Source organism: Embiotoca jacksoni, unplaced genomic scaffold (assembly GCF_022577435.1).
Source record: "Embiotoca jacksoni isolate LCO1_2020_lvr unplaced genomic scaffold, fEmbJac1.0.p SCAF_62, whole genome shotgun sequence".
NCBI classification, from domain to species: Eukaryota; Metazoa; Chordata; class Actinopteri; family Embiotocidae; genus Embiotoca; species Embiotoca jacksoni.
Genome location: NW_027185417.1, coordinates 1,735,351 through 1,752,754, shown reverse-complemented (window position 1 = coordinate 1,752,754; position 17,404 = coordinate 1,735,351). Strand labels below are relative to the sequence as shown.

The following is a 17,404-nucleotide window of genomic DNA, read 5'->3' as shown; positions in this document are numbered from 1 at the left end:
TGGGCTTTTTTTTTTTTTTAATAAACCCAACTCCTCCGTTTTCATTGGCGCGGAAACCTTCCCGGAGTTTTTTTTTTTTTTTTTTTTTTTTTTGCTCCGTCATGGATAAACGCGCAACTTTCTTCGGTAGCGTCTACATGCGACGGCCGACTCGAAACGGAGTCTCGAAACGAGTCGTTTCAGCCGAAGCAAGGCCTTTAAAAGTCCTGACAACCCCTCTCGGGTTCTTATTGTATGTTCTTCACCGACTCGTCTTCGTACAGAAAGCCTCTCAGGATTTACAAGCGCCGCTGTGGTTCCTTATCGGACCGTACGCCAACTAACTAACTAACTAACTAACTAACTAACTAACGACGAGACGGGACCTCCCCAAGTCATCAATAAAGCTCAGGCGAGTTTACCTGGAGCCTGATAGTCAAATTCAAAACGCTTCAAAAGCTGAAATAGAACGAAAACGCCCCAACATGCAGGATGTATAGTTTATTATGTGAATATTAAAAAAATAAAAATGATATAAATATAAGACTAGACAGAAAAATAACTTAAATCCAACTTGTATTTTTTGGGGGAAAAAAAAGCTTCTACTCGAATAGCGACGACATCGGCGCGATTGTATGCGTTGCCGATATTTTGAAGATGTAACCGTGCGCCCCGGTTTGAAAATATTTCCCGATTCGCTTCTCTTCTTTTAATCTATTCTGACAAATGATCCACAACTTAATGTTTTCTCATATTCAATCGAAACGTTGTTGTTGTTGTTGTTTTTTTTAAAGACTTTTCGGAGTGACGTATTGAAACGGGTACATTTTTTTTTTGGTTTTTTTTGTGTCTCTAGCTTTAGGCCCCGTTTTGCTTTATGCACAATATTGACACAGAGCCTGGGGGGAGGGGGAGGGGAGGGGGGGGGGGCGTCAGCAGTCCACATCATGTTCACGTTTCTGAAGGCAGGATGTCAGCCAAGCTGTTTGCTCATTCCAGCTTGAATGGACACGTTGTACAATATCCTCCCTCTTGTCAGCGGACGGGCTCGACCCGGCATACTGTACATTCTGGTGGAGGCGGGCGGGCGGGCGGGCTGAGGGGTTCGACTGAACTCTCCACGAAGGGGCCCGGAGGGGGGGGTTTAGTGACGCCGAGGTGATTGCAAACAAGAACATGACAAAATGAGAGCTTCCAGAGTTGACAGGTTGTTGTTTTTTTTTTTTTTGCACAACAGCGGCTTTTCTGTTCTTTTTTTTTTTTTTTTTTTTTTTCACCTCCGCTTGCTCATCACCGTGTAGGAGTACCTCCAGATATCAGGAATTCTCTGGTAAAAGGCCCGCCTCGTGATGGGAAAGGGAGCAACGCGGTCGGTGGGTGGGACAAGAAGCTCTTTTACAGAAGCGCAACAACTCGCTTTTGTTTGACTGCTGCGGGTTGTGTGCCGCTGCAGCTTGTTTATGGATGAGTAATAGACATACTTGAGTCGCGTCGAAGCGTCGGGATCCTGTCAAGGTTACAGGAGCGATTATTTAAAAAAAGAAAAACACACAGAAATCCGCTGTTGCTGTAAAACATGGATAAAGTAGCTTCGACAATTAGTTAGATTTAAAGTCTATAAACGGTATGTCCCGTACGACAGTGCTTTCCGCGTCAGTTTTCTTCTGCTGTAATTTCCTGAAATTAGCAAATAAAACACGTTTGGTCTTTTTTTTTTTTATATATATATATATATATATATATTTTTTAAATTTATTTATGTGCTCTTGCAGTCTGGATTTCTGCCGTCATAATGGTAGAATATTATTCTTGCTTCTTAGACTAAATGTGTCAGCAGGTAGACAATCTGTTTGGGCAAAGTCTATTAGTTACTTATGGAGTGATATTTCTGCCAGGAGGTGGCAGCAGCACTGTAGCTACCTGAGTCTCCCACAAAGACACACACACACACACACACACACACACACACACACACACACACACACACACACACACACAAGCAGCACAGGCTCAGTGCATCACTGATCAGCTCTGCGGATCAGCTCCATTTCTCTCATTTATTAGTTTGGATCTGAATTCAGGACCTTCCTGTAGTTAGTTGAAAACCTGGCGCCGACCCAGATAGACGGTCTCCTCTCAGCCGACGTCCCGTTTGTGCTCAAGAGCTTTGCAGCCGTGTCGAGGGTCAAATAAAGCACGGAAATCCGCGATATCGCTTTAATATTTTGATTTCGATATAGTTGATTTTTTTTTAATCAGCATCCATCTGGAAGTACTTTGACTTGCAATTAGAGCTGAAGCGTCTACCCCCCCCCCCCCCAAAAAAAAAAAGCGAGGCACAATTTAACATCGCAATGCCGATCCGAGGCCGTTTACATTTCACCCCTAAAAATCTGGAATAGTTCAGAGTTGTTTTTTGTTTTTTTTTCCAAGTGTCTTGATTTTTGTCTGCATCAGACCCCGAATGAAATGCTGCGGTCTCGGCCGGGCCGATGAGTTAACGGATGTCTCCCCTGAGCATCCGACGTCCTAATCAGACACGGGGTCGTTCGGCCAAACCGCACGAGCCTCTGGGGAGGGCGGGACGACGCGGACGACAATGCGTGACCCCGGGGGGGGGGGGGCTTTCGGGGAATGACACGAAGGACACGGACAGGAAAGATTCGTCTCCGTCGCTCATCAAATCGGACCCATCGGAGGACGTTTTGGCGGTTTCAGCTAAACTGGAATCCTGTGCGTACTTAAAAAAACTGAACAAGATTGTGTGTCGGTCAAATTTGATTACGTCGGGGTTTGCTTGGTTGGGTGGTGGTGGTGGTGGTGGCGGGGGGGGGGGGGTGGGGGGGGGGCGCTTTGGCACCGTTCCATTAAAACATCGGGATGGTTTCAGGGACGATCCGAGCACCGTACGTACACACTGAGAAGAGATCGGCGCGGTCACGTTACCGTCCTCTCTCTCTCTCTTGGGGGACACCGCAGATTGAAAGGACAAAGCGGAGATCCCTTCCCTTCCCTCGGACATTCCTGCCATCTATAATCTTGCGTATAGTCTTTTGGTTCGAACGGATTATCCCGCCGCGGTCGGATGCGACCCCGGGAATGACCCCGGGGGGCCACGTCTCAACCGTTTTAGAGAGTTGTTGAATTAACTTCACGGCCCCGGTTCGAAGGGTGCAATTTTGCCGCCGTTGAACGTCACTGCGTTACACCTCCACGGCCTCGTTGAGACTTAATTAAAAGATAGGACGAAATTAAATGTTTTTATTCATGAAAGAATGGGGGAAAAAAAAAAAAAAAAAAAAAAATCCTTTTCCTCCTTGAAACATCCAGAATCTACGTATATGCAAATATTTTTTTTTTGTGGGAGGGGGGGGGAGGGAGGGGGGATTGAACTCTTAGATGGAAATAAGGTTTCTCTTCAGGAAACATCTGGGGAGAGTCAAGTTATACACATTTATATACTCCAGAGGCGCGGAAATAACCGGCGAACGTCGAAAGCGTGGGCCGCCGCGGCGAGAAAGACGAGCCGCGCGTTCCGATTCCCCTGAACGCAACGCCGCGCGGCGGGAGTCGCACGGTGCGGAATCGGGGAACTGAAATTGTCCGCCACGGGACCTGTCCCTCGCGAGCTTCGGGAAGCGTTCGTCCTTTCGGTCACCGTGCGTCCGGCGGCGCGGAGCGGCGGGCGTTGCAAACGGCTCCCGTTGCGTTTCTTTCTGGCGTTGCTGGCGCCGAGGCGGCGCTCGGGTCGTCAGCGCAACAAATTCCCAGCGAATGCGCGGGACAAGCCCGGCGGGCCGGGACTCGCCCGATACCGCCTCTCGCCTCTGCGGTTTGGATCCCCTTCTCCCTCCCCCGTCTTGTTTCTCTTAGTATTTTCCGTTGTCTTGACTCCTCTCCGGACACCCCCGAACCCCCCCTCCGCCCCCTGCCACCGTTCTCCTCTCTCTTCCCTCCTCCTCCTCCTCCTCCTCCTCCTCCTCCTCCTCTTTCACCCGGCCCTTCCTTCCTGTGTCAGATCGAGCTAACAGCACATCAGGGGGTGCGTTGGTCCGTTGCATTAAAGGCTCCCCGTTACCCAGTGTTGATCTCAGCTTCCGCCGGCTCCCACTGCGTGACTCAATTTACCAGCGCACACATGACATGTTCACGCGCACACGCACACACGCACACACACACACGCACACGCACAACGCACGCACACACAGTAGAAACTACAGTCTTCTTTCACAATAAGCTGTTCGTCTTTGTCTCTCTCTGCTGCATTGAGGATGTCGCTGCGTCTACGCCGCCGCGAAACGAATAGTTCCCGTTTCGCGACGCCGATCAAATTCATGTCGTCGGGCGCAAAAGTCGGCGTTCGTCAATCTTGACGCGGCGGCATTAAAATAGCGACGCGATTTGCGTCGCGCGGCTCAACCTCGAGGCAGTTTACGGCGCTGCGCGCGAAGCGCGAAAGGCATGAAATAATGTAAAGGCAACATAAGCCATAAAAAAAACAACAACAACAACAAAAACGCATTGATTTACAAATCAAAAAGAGTTTGTTTTTGAGTCGTCTCCGAGAGAGAGAGAAAAAAAAAAAGTATATTGGCTGTTAAATATACAATCCCATCATTTTCTTCCTCCCCCCCCCCCCCCCCCCCCCCCCCCCCCAAAAAAAAAGGTTGGAGCGTCTGTGTCGGAGTTCACTTTAAGATACGCACCCTCAAGAGCACGCAGGGAGTTTCTCTAAGGCTGTTAGTTTTCGCATGAAACACTTAAAACACAATAAATTACCGACTGAACGGCAAATCCACGATCTGCTTTAAACTGCGTGTAAACAAACGCAGCTGCGGGGAAAATGCAGCACACGTTAGGATTTTAGTCCTCGAGGGACTTTCTGATTTATTAGTTTCAGATTAGGCCACTGCAGATGTCCTAACTTCTTTGTGCGTTCTTGCTAAACTGCAGGTGTGCTTTGGTTTTTATCCTAAAGAGGGAGGATTGTTAGAGATTCTTTTTTTTTTTTTTATCAGACTCCGATCATTTATTTTTTGGTCTAAAAGTGCTCCTTTGCTTCAAATGCTTTGGTTTTAGATAACCGCTCGAGCGACGCGGGAAACGTACATACTATAAATGCAGGAAGTTGGACCTTTTACTTTTGGCTCCTGGCACGACGAGTGGACTTCGGCCGAGCATTCAAACTGTGCTTTCAAGGAAAAGTTTGACATTTTTGCAGAGAGTTTGAGAAGGGATCGATATCGCGCGTGTCTATTAGTAACATATCGACGTGTGTGTGTGTGTGTGTGTGTGTGTGTGTGTGTGTGTGTGTGAGCCAGCCATGCAGTCCACCTGTTAAAAGCAGTTGCCTCGCGGCCTCAGCGGCCGCTCTTGTTTGTTTGATCCTACAGATGCTTATGCGAGGCTTTCCACACGCGCACTCTGTCATCCCCTTAATGTTTTGACAGCTGGCCCTGATAGAGCACTATTTTAAGGCCGTGGGTGGTGGATATATCTACGCCCGCGTAAAGCGGTATGCCTGCCTGTCTGGTTCCAAGGTGTCAATTTGAGAGGCAGTATTTGGCGCAGTCCGAGCGGCTTCTGTTGAGCAGCGCGGCACGCGATTTACACGTTGCCGAGGCGTTCCACTCGCTCCGAACAACGAGCTGTCTTTCTTTCAAAGCTTTCGATCTTTTAACGCCGCCGCAGCGGCTGGCAGATGTTACAAACTCGTGTGTCCGTGCACTGTTTATCGTTTGAACGTTGCTAAGTGGCTTTCCAGTCAGTTGCAGAGGTCAACCACAATACTATGTGTATATATAAATATATATATGTATATACTACATATATTACCGCATGTGCCATGTCTTAGGATGTGCGAGTTCATGGCGATGTATTGTAATCATTTTTTTGCCGGTGGATGCCATTCATTAATATTGATTTTATTGTCTTCCCGTCCCTCAGGACCTGCACACCATCTACTCCCACCTCTACAACATGGACGTCCTCTCTCACCTCCGGGAACATCAGCTAAGGTGAGTCGGTTTCATTTCACTTCAAAACTTTCAACCAAAAGTGTTGAACTCTAACTTTTGTGTTCGACTCGCTGTTAAATGAGATATCAGGCACAATATTACGTCATCAAATGAACTTTAAAAGTAGCCTATAGGCCTATAATCTACATGAATTGTTATATGCAGCACTTAGAATTTCTTTGCGGATGCCTTTTATTGGTTTTCCCTCCCTGGCTTCATCATTCATTGGACCTCCACATTTCTTTTAGACATTCATGTGTTCATTCCCAACCATTTTGAAATGTTCTTCTTTCATTCAGTAATGTTGCCTTCGGTAGTTTGATTAGTTTGAGCAGGTGACAAGGATGACATTTCAACTTTAGTGTTAACAAAAGGGACACGAGGAGACTGTAACAGACATCGAATCGACTGCGTGCTCCGTAAATAACAGATAAATTGTAGCAGTACTGTGCTACCAAACCTCCATCCAATTATCAAGACAGATTATGAGCTCATTTGACTTGCACACACGAACCCTGGTGAGTTCTTCGGACCAAAATCGAAGACGCAACTCGGGCTGAAGAAATAGAAATGTAGTTTGGGCTGCAGCCAGAAACTGAGCGGCGGGTCACCTTAACACTCCGAGCTGACAGACGGTAATGATGGTGCCAAAAATGAGAGAATTTGGTGCCTCCAGAGGAAAGAAAAAAGAAGAGAGATGGATGTGTGATGGATTGTAAAAGCTAGAAATATATCATGAGATGTTTTGAGAAAGTTAATGTCTTTGTCTTTCTGTCTCTAGGTCGATGTGCACCTCAGCCAGGTATGAGAGACACGAGGCAAACCACATCCTGTTCTAGTAAGTGCCAACTCTCACACTCAGCAGGAAATGCACCCCCCCCCCCCCCCCTCCTCCTCACCCCCTCCATGAACTGCAGCTTTTCCCCTCCAGTAGCTTTAACATTACCACTCTATAGCTGCCTAGGTCCTAACCTCCTTAGGTGTGTGTGGTCAAGCAGACTGGTTGTGTGAGATCGGTGGGGATGAGGATTAGGCCAGACCACGTCCGCTTTAAAAGATCAAATGACTTCAGCCAAGACGACATGCCGAAATCAATCTGTAAAGTAAGTTAAAAAAAAAATTACACAAAATGAAACTCCCGTCTTTTTTAAAAAAAAAAAAGATTAAATAATCTACTAAGGTCACCGTCGCGTTTAGCAAATATCCATCAGAAAGGAATAAATAGTGTATTTGTGTCCATGTTCATGTGACTCACTGGCGTGTCTGAATGCGTTTTGGACAGCAACCGAGCTCGAAGGCCCAGAAAAATAAGGGATTCGTCGAAAGTGAAGAAAAAGTACGATGCTCCCAAACCTATCCTTAAAAGTGGCCTGAAATAGACCACGACCGGCTTTGCAGAAATCCCGAACATCTGTTAAAGCCAGGTAACATCTGCTTGGCGTATGATCAGATCTACCCAACACCTCACTTTGAGTTCAGTGTTCAGCCAGAGAAAATATTATAAGTTAAACCTGACACGAAGCTGCTGTTGAATCAGCCAGTCTTCCGCTGGAGGTGTTGTTGTTTTTTTGTTGTTTTTTTGTGTGTGTGTGTTTGTTTTCATTTCATATGTTTTTCTCACTCAAAGCGAATGAAATGAAAAGCCATAAAGGAGGTATATTAAAATAATATACGCGGAGGAGGAGAGAAAACAAGAGGCGGATATGTTAAAGAGGGAAGAAGGTGGAAGGGGGAGAGCGGCGTCGGGAGGGAGGCGAGACGAGAAGTGAGCCGAGGGGAGGAGGAACGAGAAGGCGAGGTGGAAGAGGGATGAGGAAGGAAGTGTGAGAGATAGGAGGAGGACAGAGACAGATGAAAGGATAAGAGAGAAGCTCCGCATGCTGTTGATGTATTGTCATGCTCACTAGAACTACATTAGACTCTCGGTGGTTTCATTTAGCATCAAATAAACACGTACAAAAAAACAAACAAAAAATCTCTCTCCCCGACGCTCTCCTTCCTCTCGACCAGAGGACAGGCCTAAGTACCTTAACCCTGACCGAAGTGGCTGCCGTGTCCAATTAGCCTTCTCTTACACGCACACGCACACACACACGCACACGCACACACACACGCACAATACCGGCAGCAGATGACAGCAATCAAGGTCTCCCCAATGAAACCGCAATAATAGTTCGTCAGGTTGGCCTCACTTAAACCCCAACGCAATTATGTTTAGATTTCTGCTTTCCTTCGCCACATTCAACGATAAAGAAAACCGCAAAAAACATCAACGGGATTATTTTTGTGTAATTTGCCCATTTTTTAATTTTTTTTTTTTTTTTTTTTTTTATCAATTTATCACTAGAGATGGGCAGTTGTGAAAAATTACCCATATAATGTCACGATGACAAAATAATCTCTATAGTTTCAGCTTTGTGCTTCCAACATTTGGGTTGGCTGAGGAAATACGGGGGGGGCTCCCAGCGGGTCGGGGCCGCGTATTCCCCACATTCAATACATGAAGTGAAGGTTCCACTTAAATCAGGTTGCGCACAACCGAGTTCCCCAAACCAGTTAAGGAAACAGGCTGGCTTGTGTTATGATCAGAGAGTTTGGGAAAAAAAAAACGATGAAGACAAAGACTCAAAAGAAAACACATAAATTTAAAAATTGCCCAGAAATACTAATACTCATATTAATATAGTGAAAGGCCCAATACACGGGAAGGTGAAACCTCCTTGACTCTCTTCACCACCAGATCAATTTCACATTTCCACCTGAAGTGTTGTAAGTTTATTGCGTCATGTTCCACTCGACTGAAAAATGTGTGTAAAACTCAGTATGTTTTTTTTTAAAAGAGGAAGTGGCTTGATGAATGAAATACATCCAACCTCGAAACCAGGTAAATGAATGCTGAGGAGACGTCTGCGATATTAAAAACCCGTCAGCATTCATCTGCACCGAAGATGAACGTTGGAGACGGAGCCAGCAGGAAAGATGCACCATTAAAGATCATTTGATCAATCTTTCAACAGATTTAACCGTCAGATTGAACGGCGTGTGTGGCCACGTTTTTTTTTTTAAATCTGAATTTTCTGGCGCAGCTTTTGGTTGTCTGCTCGCATAACTTTGCAGAGGTTTGATTTATCACGGAAGAGAAATTTGAACGTTCCTTCTGAACTGCAGACTTCCATTTAAACTGCTGTAGTCGTCGAGCAAACGTACTCCTGCGTTTAAAAAGTTGTTCATTCATTTCCAGTTTATTTGTTAAACTGAGTCACCTCATAAATGCGTAACATCTACATAATATTGTAGACAAATGAAATCTACCCCATTTAGAAAAGTTGTTTGTGATGTTAAAGTAAATGGAAATAACATGTGCCCATATACTTCAATGCAGCTAGAATTTATTAGTATCCATAAATCAAATTGTTTTCTGCATCATAATGTTTCCATCTTTGTCCAATTATCCCCCCCCCCACTATGGTGCATCTCTCATCTCTAATCTTCAAACACTTTCTCAGTCTTTTCCTCCCAGTCTCTCTTTTTTTTTTTTTTTTCATATTCATAACCAAACGCGCAGACACTGTGTTTTCTCCCCCCCGACTCACCTCTTCACGTGTGATTGCTTCCTCGCTTGCTGCTGACTCGAGCACCCGTCTCATTAGGCAGCTAATTAGACTGATGCGTGGGGTAAACGCGGGAAGCGCGCACGGCGCGCATGAAACACTGCGGAGAGTCGTACGGCGCACTTGTTTGAATCTGTGTACAGATAAAAGAATTCCGTGTTGCTGCTGTCGCGACGTTCACGCCGGATTACGTGACAGCGCTGTTGGTCCCGGGGCTTTTAGCGTGGCTGCCGGTTATTAATGGATTCCCCCCCCCGCCCCCACCCACCCTGCAGGAATAGCACGTTTTTTATAGTGGTTCTATATCCTAAGAATACATTTATGCGGATGCAAAATGCAACACTTTGCATTCAAAGCTCCAGAGCGCTTTATATTATTCTTTCAGAGCTCTCGCCCTTCAGTTCTCTTGACATGACTCCTGCATTTTTCAAAGTCTGGCTCGTGTTGAATTGTTCTCTCTCGCTACCCAATTCAGCCATAAATGTACAGCCAGCCATCCATAGTGAACAGAACAGCCTCAGGTGCACAAACTGTCTTGTACCTCACCAACAGGGCTGTCACCAACATGACATTTTTGTTGACGATTATCATGCAAATAATTGCAGTTGATGATTTAATTGTCTTTTTCTATTCATTTTATACCACAGTGGTAGTTTAAGCCTTTGTCATAGTTTAATAATGCACATGCAGCTCATGAAGAAGAGCCATCTATTGGCTGCGGTGACTGGTTTTCCAACTAAATCCATTAACGTAATGTCAGTAGATGCTCATTAAAATGTGGTCGGTCGAACATTAGAAGTTGAGCGCCTTGAGATAAACATTTGTTCTCCACTGGTATGTCTTTAAACCCCGAAAGAAGAAGGAGGCGCAACAAGATGACATCATTAAAAGCACCGGGCGAACCTCAAATGGTGGAAAATGTCACGGAAATAATGATGGAAATGTGGCATTTGTGTTAGTTCCATCCAGCTGTTTTTGTACAGATGAATGGAAACGATTATGCAAAATCATTGCAGTTGGCTCACATAATTTGGATCGGGCGATTATGTAATGATTGTGACAGGCCTGCCCACCGATTCATAAAAACAGCACAAACACATGCAGCGCAGAGCAGAACATACTGAAACAGTGCACCAACAAAAAGCCAGTGTATCTTTATACTTAAAATGTATTATTGTTTTTGCTGCAGTTTAACACTTTAGTGTACAACATTAAACAGATTTAAACTAAAAGCACGTTCAGTGCTTCAGTTTATAATTTAGTTTTTAAAAAACAGCATCTATTTTTTTGTGGGATACATGTGTTGGAGGTGTGGAAGTTACTGTTCGAAAATAAAACTGCACCTAAAAGAACTGCAACCCAAAGTAACTGGTGAGCTGGATTTAAGAAATTAATCCCATTTACTTAAAAAAAAAAAAAAAAAAAAAAAACCCCAACAACAACAGTTAATTCATTCCTAATTATGAAATGTAACGCAAGCGCCAAACTGACATTTCCCACAGTGTGCACGTTCAAACACATGCGACTGTACGTTGTTATGAATCACAGACTGCACTCTCACACCACCGTGTTGTGTTTTTTTCTGTTTCAGCCCAGACAGCATCGCTACCTGTTGGTACATCCTGCTCTCAGGATCGGTCTTCGTCAAGGAGCACATGTACCTGGCAAGGTGCTGGTATGTACCAACACACAAACACACGCACACGCACACACACACGCACACACACACACACAGAAAACAAGAGAACAACATCTTGATGGGGTTAGACGAGGAGGTGTCTTGTATTGTGAGAAGAGGTAGGATTTGTTTGACATCACATGTGAAGCTTCAACAACCTGGCAGCTCATCAGATGGAGTCTGGATGCGTGTGTGTTTATGTGTGTGTGTGTGTGTGTGTGTGTGTGTGTGTGTGTGTGTGTGTGTGTGTGTGTGTGTTCATCTGTAACATGACAAAGGAGACGGCATGTCACCGAGCTGTAAGGTATGAAAAGACAGGTTTACTGACATGTGAGGGAATTGTGTGTTTGTACACTTAAACGCACAAAAACAACACTTGTATATCTCGCTTGTGTAACGTAAGTCCACGTTGGACAGATTTCTGTCTCACATACTTCTGCAGGGTGTTTATTTTTTTTTTTTCCATACTTTAAATGACGCAAAAAAACTCAAATCTTTACTTTCTTTAACTTTTTTTCATTAGTTCCTTCAGTGCCTGCTGCATCACAGTAAACATAAAGGCTTCAATTTAAATAACATAGCGGACAAGAAATTTCACAAAGACCATTAAATTAAATCCCAGAACATGCAGTCAAGTGCAGCCCAGTCCAACTTTTCGCTTAGCTTTGCATAAAAAAAACAAAAAAAACAAAACGGAAATAGCGTTGTAGTTAGCGTGCAAACCTGCTGTATGTGGTTCATTTAATCCATACAAAGACCAGGCTATGCGCTTTTACGGGTGGTTGTGTTGTCTCGACTGGGTGCACTGACCTGCGACCGCTGGTTGCCTGCCAAGATCACAGCGATGCCAGGACTCCAGGAAGTTACCGCTTTTCGGGAATGAGCTTTTTTTGTCTGGCCGCAAATTTGAAGGAAGTGCATGCCTCAAATATCGATTCTGACGTTATCGTCACATCGACGGCGCGAGCAATGTGGAAAGCTTGAAAGTCTCGATATTCAAGAAGCTCCGTCCTGTCTTTTGTCAGCGAAGGAGGAGCTTCGAGAGATTCAGGATCATTTCGTGATTTAATAAACCCCCGTCGTAAGAAACTACCAGTCCTTCCTCCTCCTCCTCCTCCTCCTCAGAGCAGTCAGAGCGCCAGTAAAATACCCTGAACTGAAATGTCGCACCTGTTTAAGCAGCGGAATTGATGGTAATAGAGAAAGCCGTGACAGCAATTGCTTGAGGTCAGCCCTCAGCTCCGTGTTTACCCTCCCTCTGTTGTTATAGTTGGACTGAAACAGAGGCGACACGTGCCAAAAACGGAAAGGAGGGGCCGATACCTTCTGTTCCGTTTCTGGCCGCCAACTCTACCTGCTGAAGGCTGGAGTGCGATCCAACACAACGCTCACTGTTGTATTAGCAGAGTTCACAGCAGGAACTTCTGTCAACGGAATCAACGTTTTGAGACTCGCGTCCCTAAAGAGGTAAAGTGAAAGTTATGGATAACTGTACAGGATAGAGACTTGGTTCTTTTTTTCTCACGTTTGTTGCGTTAGTTGTTGCTTTTCAGCCAGTTGCGATTCATTTGACCACTATACACTATTACAAAATCTGGAAAAAAAAAAAAAAAAAACAGAAAGGAATAACATGTTTTGGGTCCTGGAAGATCAAAAGTACAATATGCACCAGATTTACTTCTTGTATTAGCCAAATTAGTTTGTATAATGACATGAAATATTATTGATTACTGTGAATGGGTAATTGCAACACCAAAAGCAGTTGAATAAAGCAGGCCAATAAAAAAAAAAAATCATGAAGATGAGAAGTTTTCTGCACTTTTCAACTACTTACATCATTAATTGATTAGTTGTTTAGTCTCTAAAATGTTAGAAGATAATAAAATGTCCATTGCGGTTTGAAACAGCTTGTTTTTTCTGACCAACACTTGAAAACTCAGAGATATGAAGTCTACTATCATCCAAGACTAAGAAAAGCGGCAAATCGTCGCAATAGGGAAGCTGTAAATCAATATGATGTATTTTTTCTATTAAAAAATTGCAATTAACAGTTCTCAAAATAGCTGCAGATAAAATGTTTAATTGTAGACTAAATGTTGCTGCTGTAGCACTGCATGAAATAAAACAATCAAGTGTGCAACCTGCAGTCAGCGATGCTGGATAACCACCTCGTCCTCCTCACTGTTAACCGCTTCTGATAAAAGTATCAGCTAAATAAGCAGAACTGAACTGAAGTGAAACAAACAAATAAGCAACAACGTGACTGCGGCTGCTTGTGGTAATGACTGACTTCACTCGTTACGTGATGAAGGAACAACAACATCGACTGGAACACAAAGCAGCAAATGACCAACTGTAGCCGAGAGAATTGTTGTTGTTGGCCGAGTATCAATAACCTGAGGGCAGTTTGGACTCTGTGTGTGTGTGTGTGTGTGTGTGTCATTCCAGTGTGGGTCAGTTGATAACAGAGGGAGGGAGGGGGGGGGGGGGTTGGTGCCCTGCAAAGGACTGGAGGGTGTATGTGTGTGTGTGTGTGTGTGTGTGTGTGTGTGTGTGTGATTTGGAGTACTAGTAGCAGCAGGGGGACTTGGAAAGGGTCATAGGGGGAGTTGTGTGTGTGTGTGTGTGTGTGTGTGTGTGTGTGTGCGAGTGTGTGTGCGAGGAATGCGGAACCCCTGGCAAAGCGCTGGCTGGCCATGTGTTCCTGAGCAGCCTGCCCGCCTGGAGCCCAGAAGCACATCCAGGCAGGAAATGAGCAGGCTACTACACACACACACACACACACACACACACACACACACACACATACGTACACACACACACACTGGCAAACACACACCTCGCTGGAGCCAGTGGACAGACAGACAGAAGTGAACAGAGGGAGAACACACTCCTCCCTCAGTTTAAGACCAACTCAAAGCCAGTCACCCACTTCTGCTTTCTGAGGAAACTTTTCACTTGTTCACACTCTGGAGTACAAAACAAACACACTCGGATCTAATCCTGGATTATGTGAACAATGAACTTTCCCCCCCCTTCTCATTGTGGATAATATGCTGGATATTACTTCACTTGCAAGGAATCCAAAGACGAAGACCCCAACATTTCTGTTCCTGGTTCGTAATCTTAAACCTTTTTTAAAATTTTTTTTTTTCTCCTGTTCCCGTTTGTTTGCGTCTTTCACTCCGGACGCACAACGCTGTAACGCAACAGTGAATGGACGCTTGTTCATGGAGAGATTTTTTTTTTTTTTTAAACTCCCTCTCTCTTTCTTTCTGCATTCTTCAAACCCGGCTTGCTCCATTTCCTGCCTGCCGTCCGTTTAAACCGAGTGGATAGCCGGGGAAGTCCCCACGGCTCTGTGGCAGGATAACCCACCGCCGCCGCCGCCGCCGGGCCCCCGTAGCCCTGAAAAACACACCGCCGACTCCTGTGTGGTGTCCGTCTTTATCTGCGCTGATTATCCTAACGACAAGCAGACCTCGCTTTTCGTTAGAAACACAAACACGAAAAGTTTGTGCTGGCAATTTGTAGTCGATGGCTGCTGGTAATTAATGATTTAACGAGCAGTGAAAAGTAGCTCAAAACAATGAGGGGGATGGGGGTGGGGGGGTGAGGAGAGGAGAGGAGAGGAATACAACTTTTCGTCCTTGATGATATTATGGATACACAGAGAAAGATTGTCCGCACTCTGGTACAGTACGTCTTGTGTTGACCCACAAGTCAAACAAATACAATCACCGCTGCGTTTACCACTGATTGGTCAGATTCTTTTCTCCCTCGAAGCCCCGGACACTGAGAAAACTGCTGGGAGCTTCCTGTGTTATAAGAAAGCAAAGATTAGAGCGAGATACTCTGCAGTGGTGGGCAGTGAAGTGTGAATGGTTATATCTCTCTCTTTCTCTCTCTCTCGAAGCCACCAGGATGCCTTAATTCACTGCAGTGAGGTTAAGCAGCAGCAGCAGCTGTTGATGCTGCTCTGTTCTGCTCTGACACGCTCACACTGGAGTTTGTCCTCTTCAATGATCATCGGGATGTTTCTGAATGACCCACTACATTACTCCTCGGACTCTGTCTGGCGGTTGTGTGTGTGTGTGTGTGTGTGTGTGTGTGTGTGTGTGTGTGTGTGTGTGTGTGTGTGTGTGTGTGGGGAGGGGGGGGTCTGTCTGTTTAAAAAAAAAAAGAAAGAAAGAAAAAGACTGCTGGCCAGCTCTCTAGTCTTCTTTAAAGTGTGTGTGTGTGTGTGTGTGTGTGTGTGTGTGTGTGTGTGTGTGTGTGTGCGTGCGAGCGAGTCAAAGTGGTCAGTGTTGGCCAACAAAACGCTAAAACTGAGAGGAGGAACAGCCGAGAGGACTAAGAAGTAGGATTTTGTGTGTGTGTGTGTGTGTGTGGTCCGTGGTTTTCTTACTTTACTGTTGGTCATTATTGCCATGGAAACGTGGGTGCCAATTGGGCACGGACCTCTGTTTGGTTTTGATTTTTTGAGTGAAACTCCCTCAAACTTTCTGTTGACTCAAATTCCACATTCAAATATGGCCTCCACTTTGCAGGGCAGCATTTCTGGTCAGATTTGTGAGTGGAAACTTTTCCAGAAGTGCAGAATTTAGAGACTTCATTTGTGGCGTTGTTTTTGCGCACAGTAGACCTGCGTGGAAAAAAAAAAAAAAAAAAAAATGCTGCCACCTCTTTCATTTCAAAGGAGCCAGACCAGTCACACAACACACACCAGTATACCATCGCAGCTCATTCTGGTGGGAGAAAAAAAGAAATACAAATAAAATGGAACCTCACCCGACTTTTGCCACAACACAACAGCTTACCATACGCTGCTGTGGTGTCCAACCAAATGCGAAAATGACATCTTTATATTTATTTTAGCTCTGTTTTGTTTCCCTCGTTCAGACACCGCCCTTTTTAAATATGACTATTTTGCACTTTGCTGGTTTTTCCAGACACCTCAGGGTGTGTGTGTGTGTGTGTGTGTGTGTGTGTGTGTGTGTGTGTGTGTGTGTGTGTGTGTGTGGCCTGAGTTTCTACGCCGGCTGTCATGGTTTATTGCCCAGGGCGCTGCAGCTGTCACCGGACCGTCGCTAAACCTGTTCTCCGGTCCGCCAACAACTTGTTTCTGCAGGAAAAAAGAGGGGAGAGAAATCATCACCTGCTGAAATCCAGCACAGTTCAGTTCTGTGGGAGGAGATTTCCATCTCCAAGGAAAAGTGATTTATTAAAACCTCCAAAAAATTTTTTTATTAGCTCTCCCGACCACATGTTGCTGTAGCAGCAGCATATTATTTACAGTATTTATTAAGTATAAAAAGGTCGCAGACGTAACGAATTTAGTTGTTTCAAATACGTTGACACACTCTGGCGGTGCACGATCTCGATGGTTTTGGATTTGCCTGGTGTCGGTTTTGCTGTATTTCAGTCCGATCGGAGAAGTTTCGGATGTTTCCTGCTTCACAACTTCCGGAAAGTATGAAAATGCCGATTCCTATGACATCCAGCTCATCTGTCGCCACCCGAGCTGTCGGATGTTGATCGACGTCGTCGCGAATCCGATACTCTGAGGAGGTCTGAGCTTCGTGTGGTAACGCGCCGGTGCACGTCGGTACAGCTCAGCCTCGTTCCACCTCAACTGAGCACTCGGTGAAGTTATCCACACCGCTAACTGAGCTCGTTCTTAACAGGGAGATTATTATTATTTTGTAAATATTTCATCCCGATAACCGCTTGCAGAGCTAACTGAATTTACTGACGAAGCTGATGTCGGCTCGCTAATATCCGACCTGTTCGTAGTGAAGAGTTAATATGAAATATAGCTTCCATATTTGACGTGTCTTGTTCTAAACTGCATGGAAATGACTCGCTCTGAAACGTGTGCTTTACGTCCGCGCGAGGCGCAGCAGGATTCCTCAAGTCCGCTCCTTAAGAAGGAAACGCGCAGAGGTGGGAGAGCAGATGCCGAATCACCGAGGTGCAGCGAGGTCTCAACCGCGGCAGCGATTGGTCAACTTTTATTCAGCCAGGCCGAAAGCCGAAGTTCGTCCGCCGTGTGGTTTCAGAGGCTTCGGGCGTGTTTCGCCAGTCGGGTGTCGACGTTCCGGTCCAGCCGGGGCGAC

General features: G+C 45.4%; 1 protein-coding gene across 3 annotated transcripts in view; it reads left to right on the top strand.

The window, feature by feature from the left end:
• Positions 1-5,929: 5,929 nt before the first annotated feature.
• rapgef6 (Rap guanine nucleotide exchange factor (GEF) 6) overlaps positions 5,930-17,404 on the top strand; it is a 111,268-nt gene continuing 99,793 nt past the window's right edge. For all 3 annotated transcript variants that reach the window (XM_069174914.1, XM_069174913.1, XM_069174912.1), the window contains exons 1-3: positions 5,930-5,996; positions 6,778-6,834; positions 11,199-11,282. In XM_069174914.1, coding sequence (XP_069031015.1) covers positions 5,959-5,996; positions 6,778-6,834; positions 11,199-11,282 — 179 coding nt within the window. In that variant the 5' untranslated portion in view covers positions 5,930-5,958. The remainder of the gene's footprint in view (positions 5,997-6,777; positions 6,835-11,198; positions 11,283-17,404) is intronic.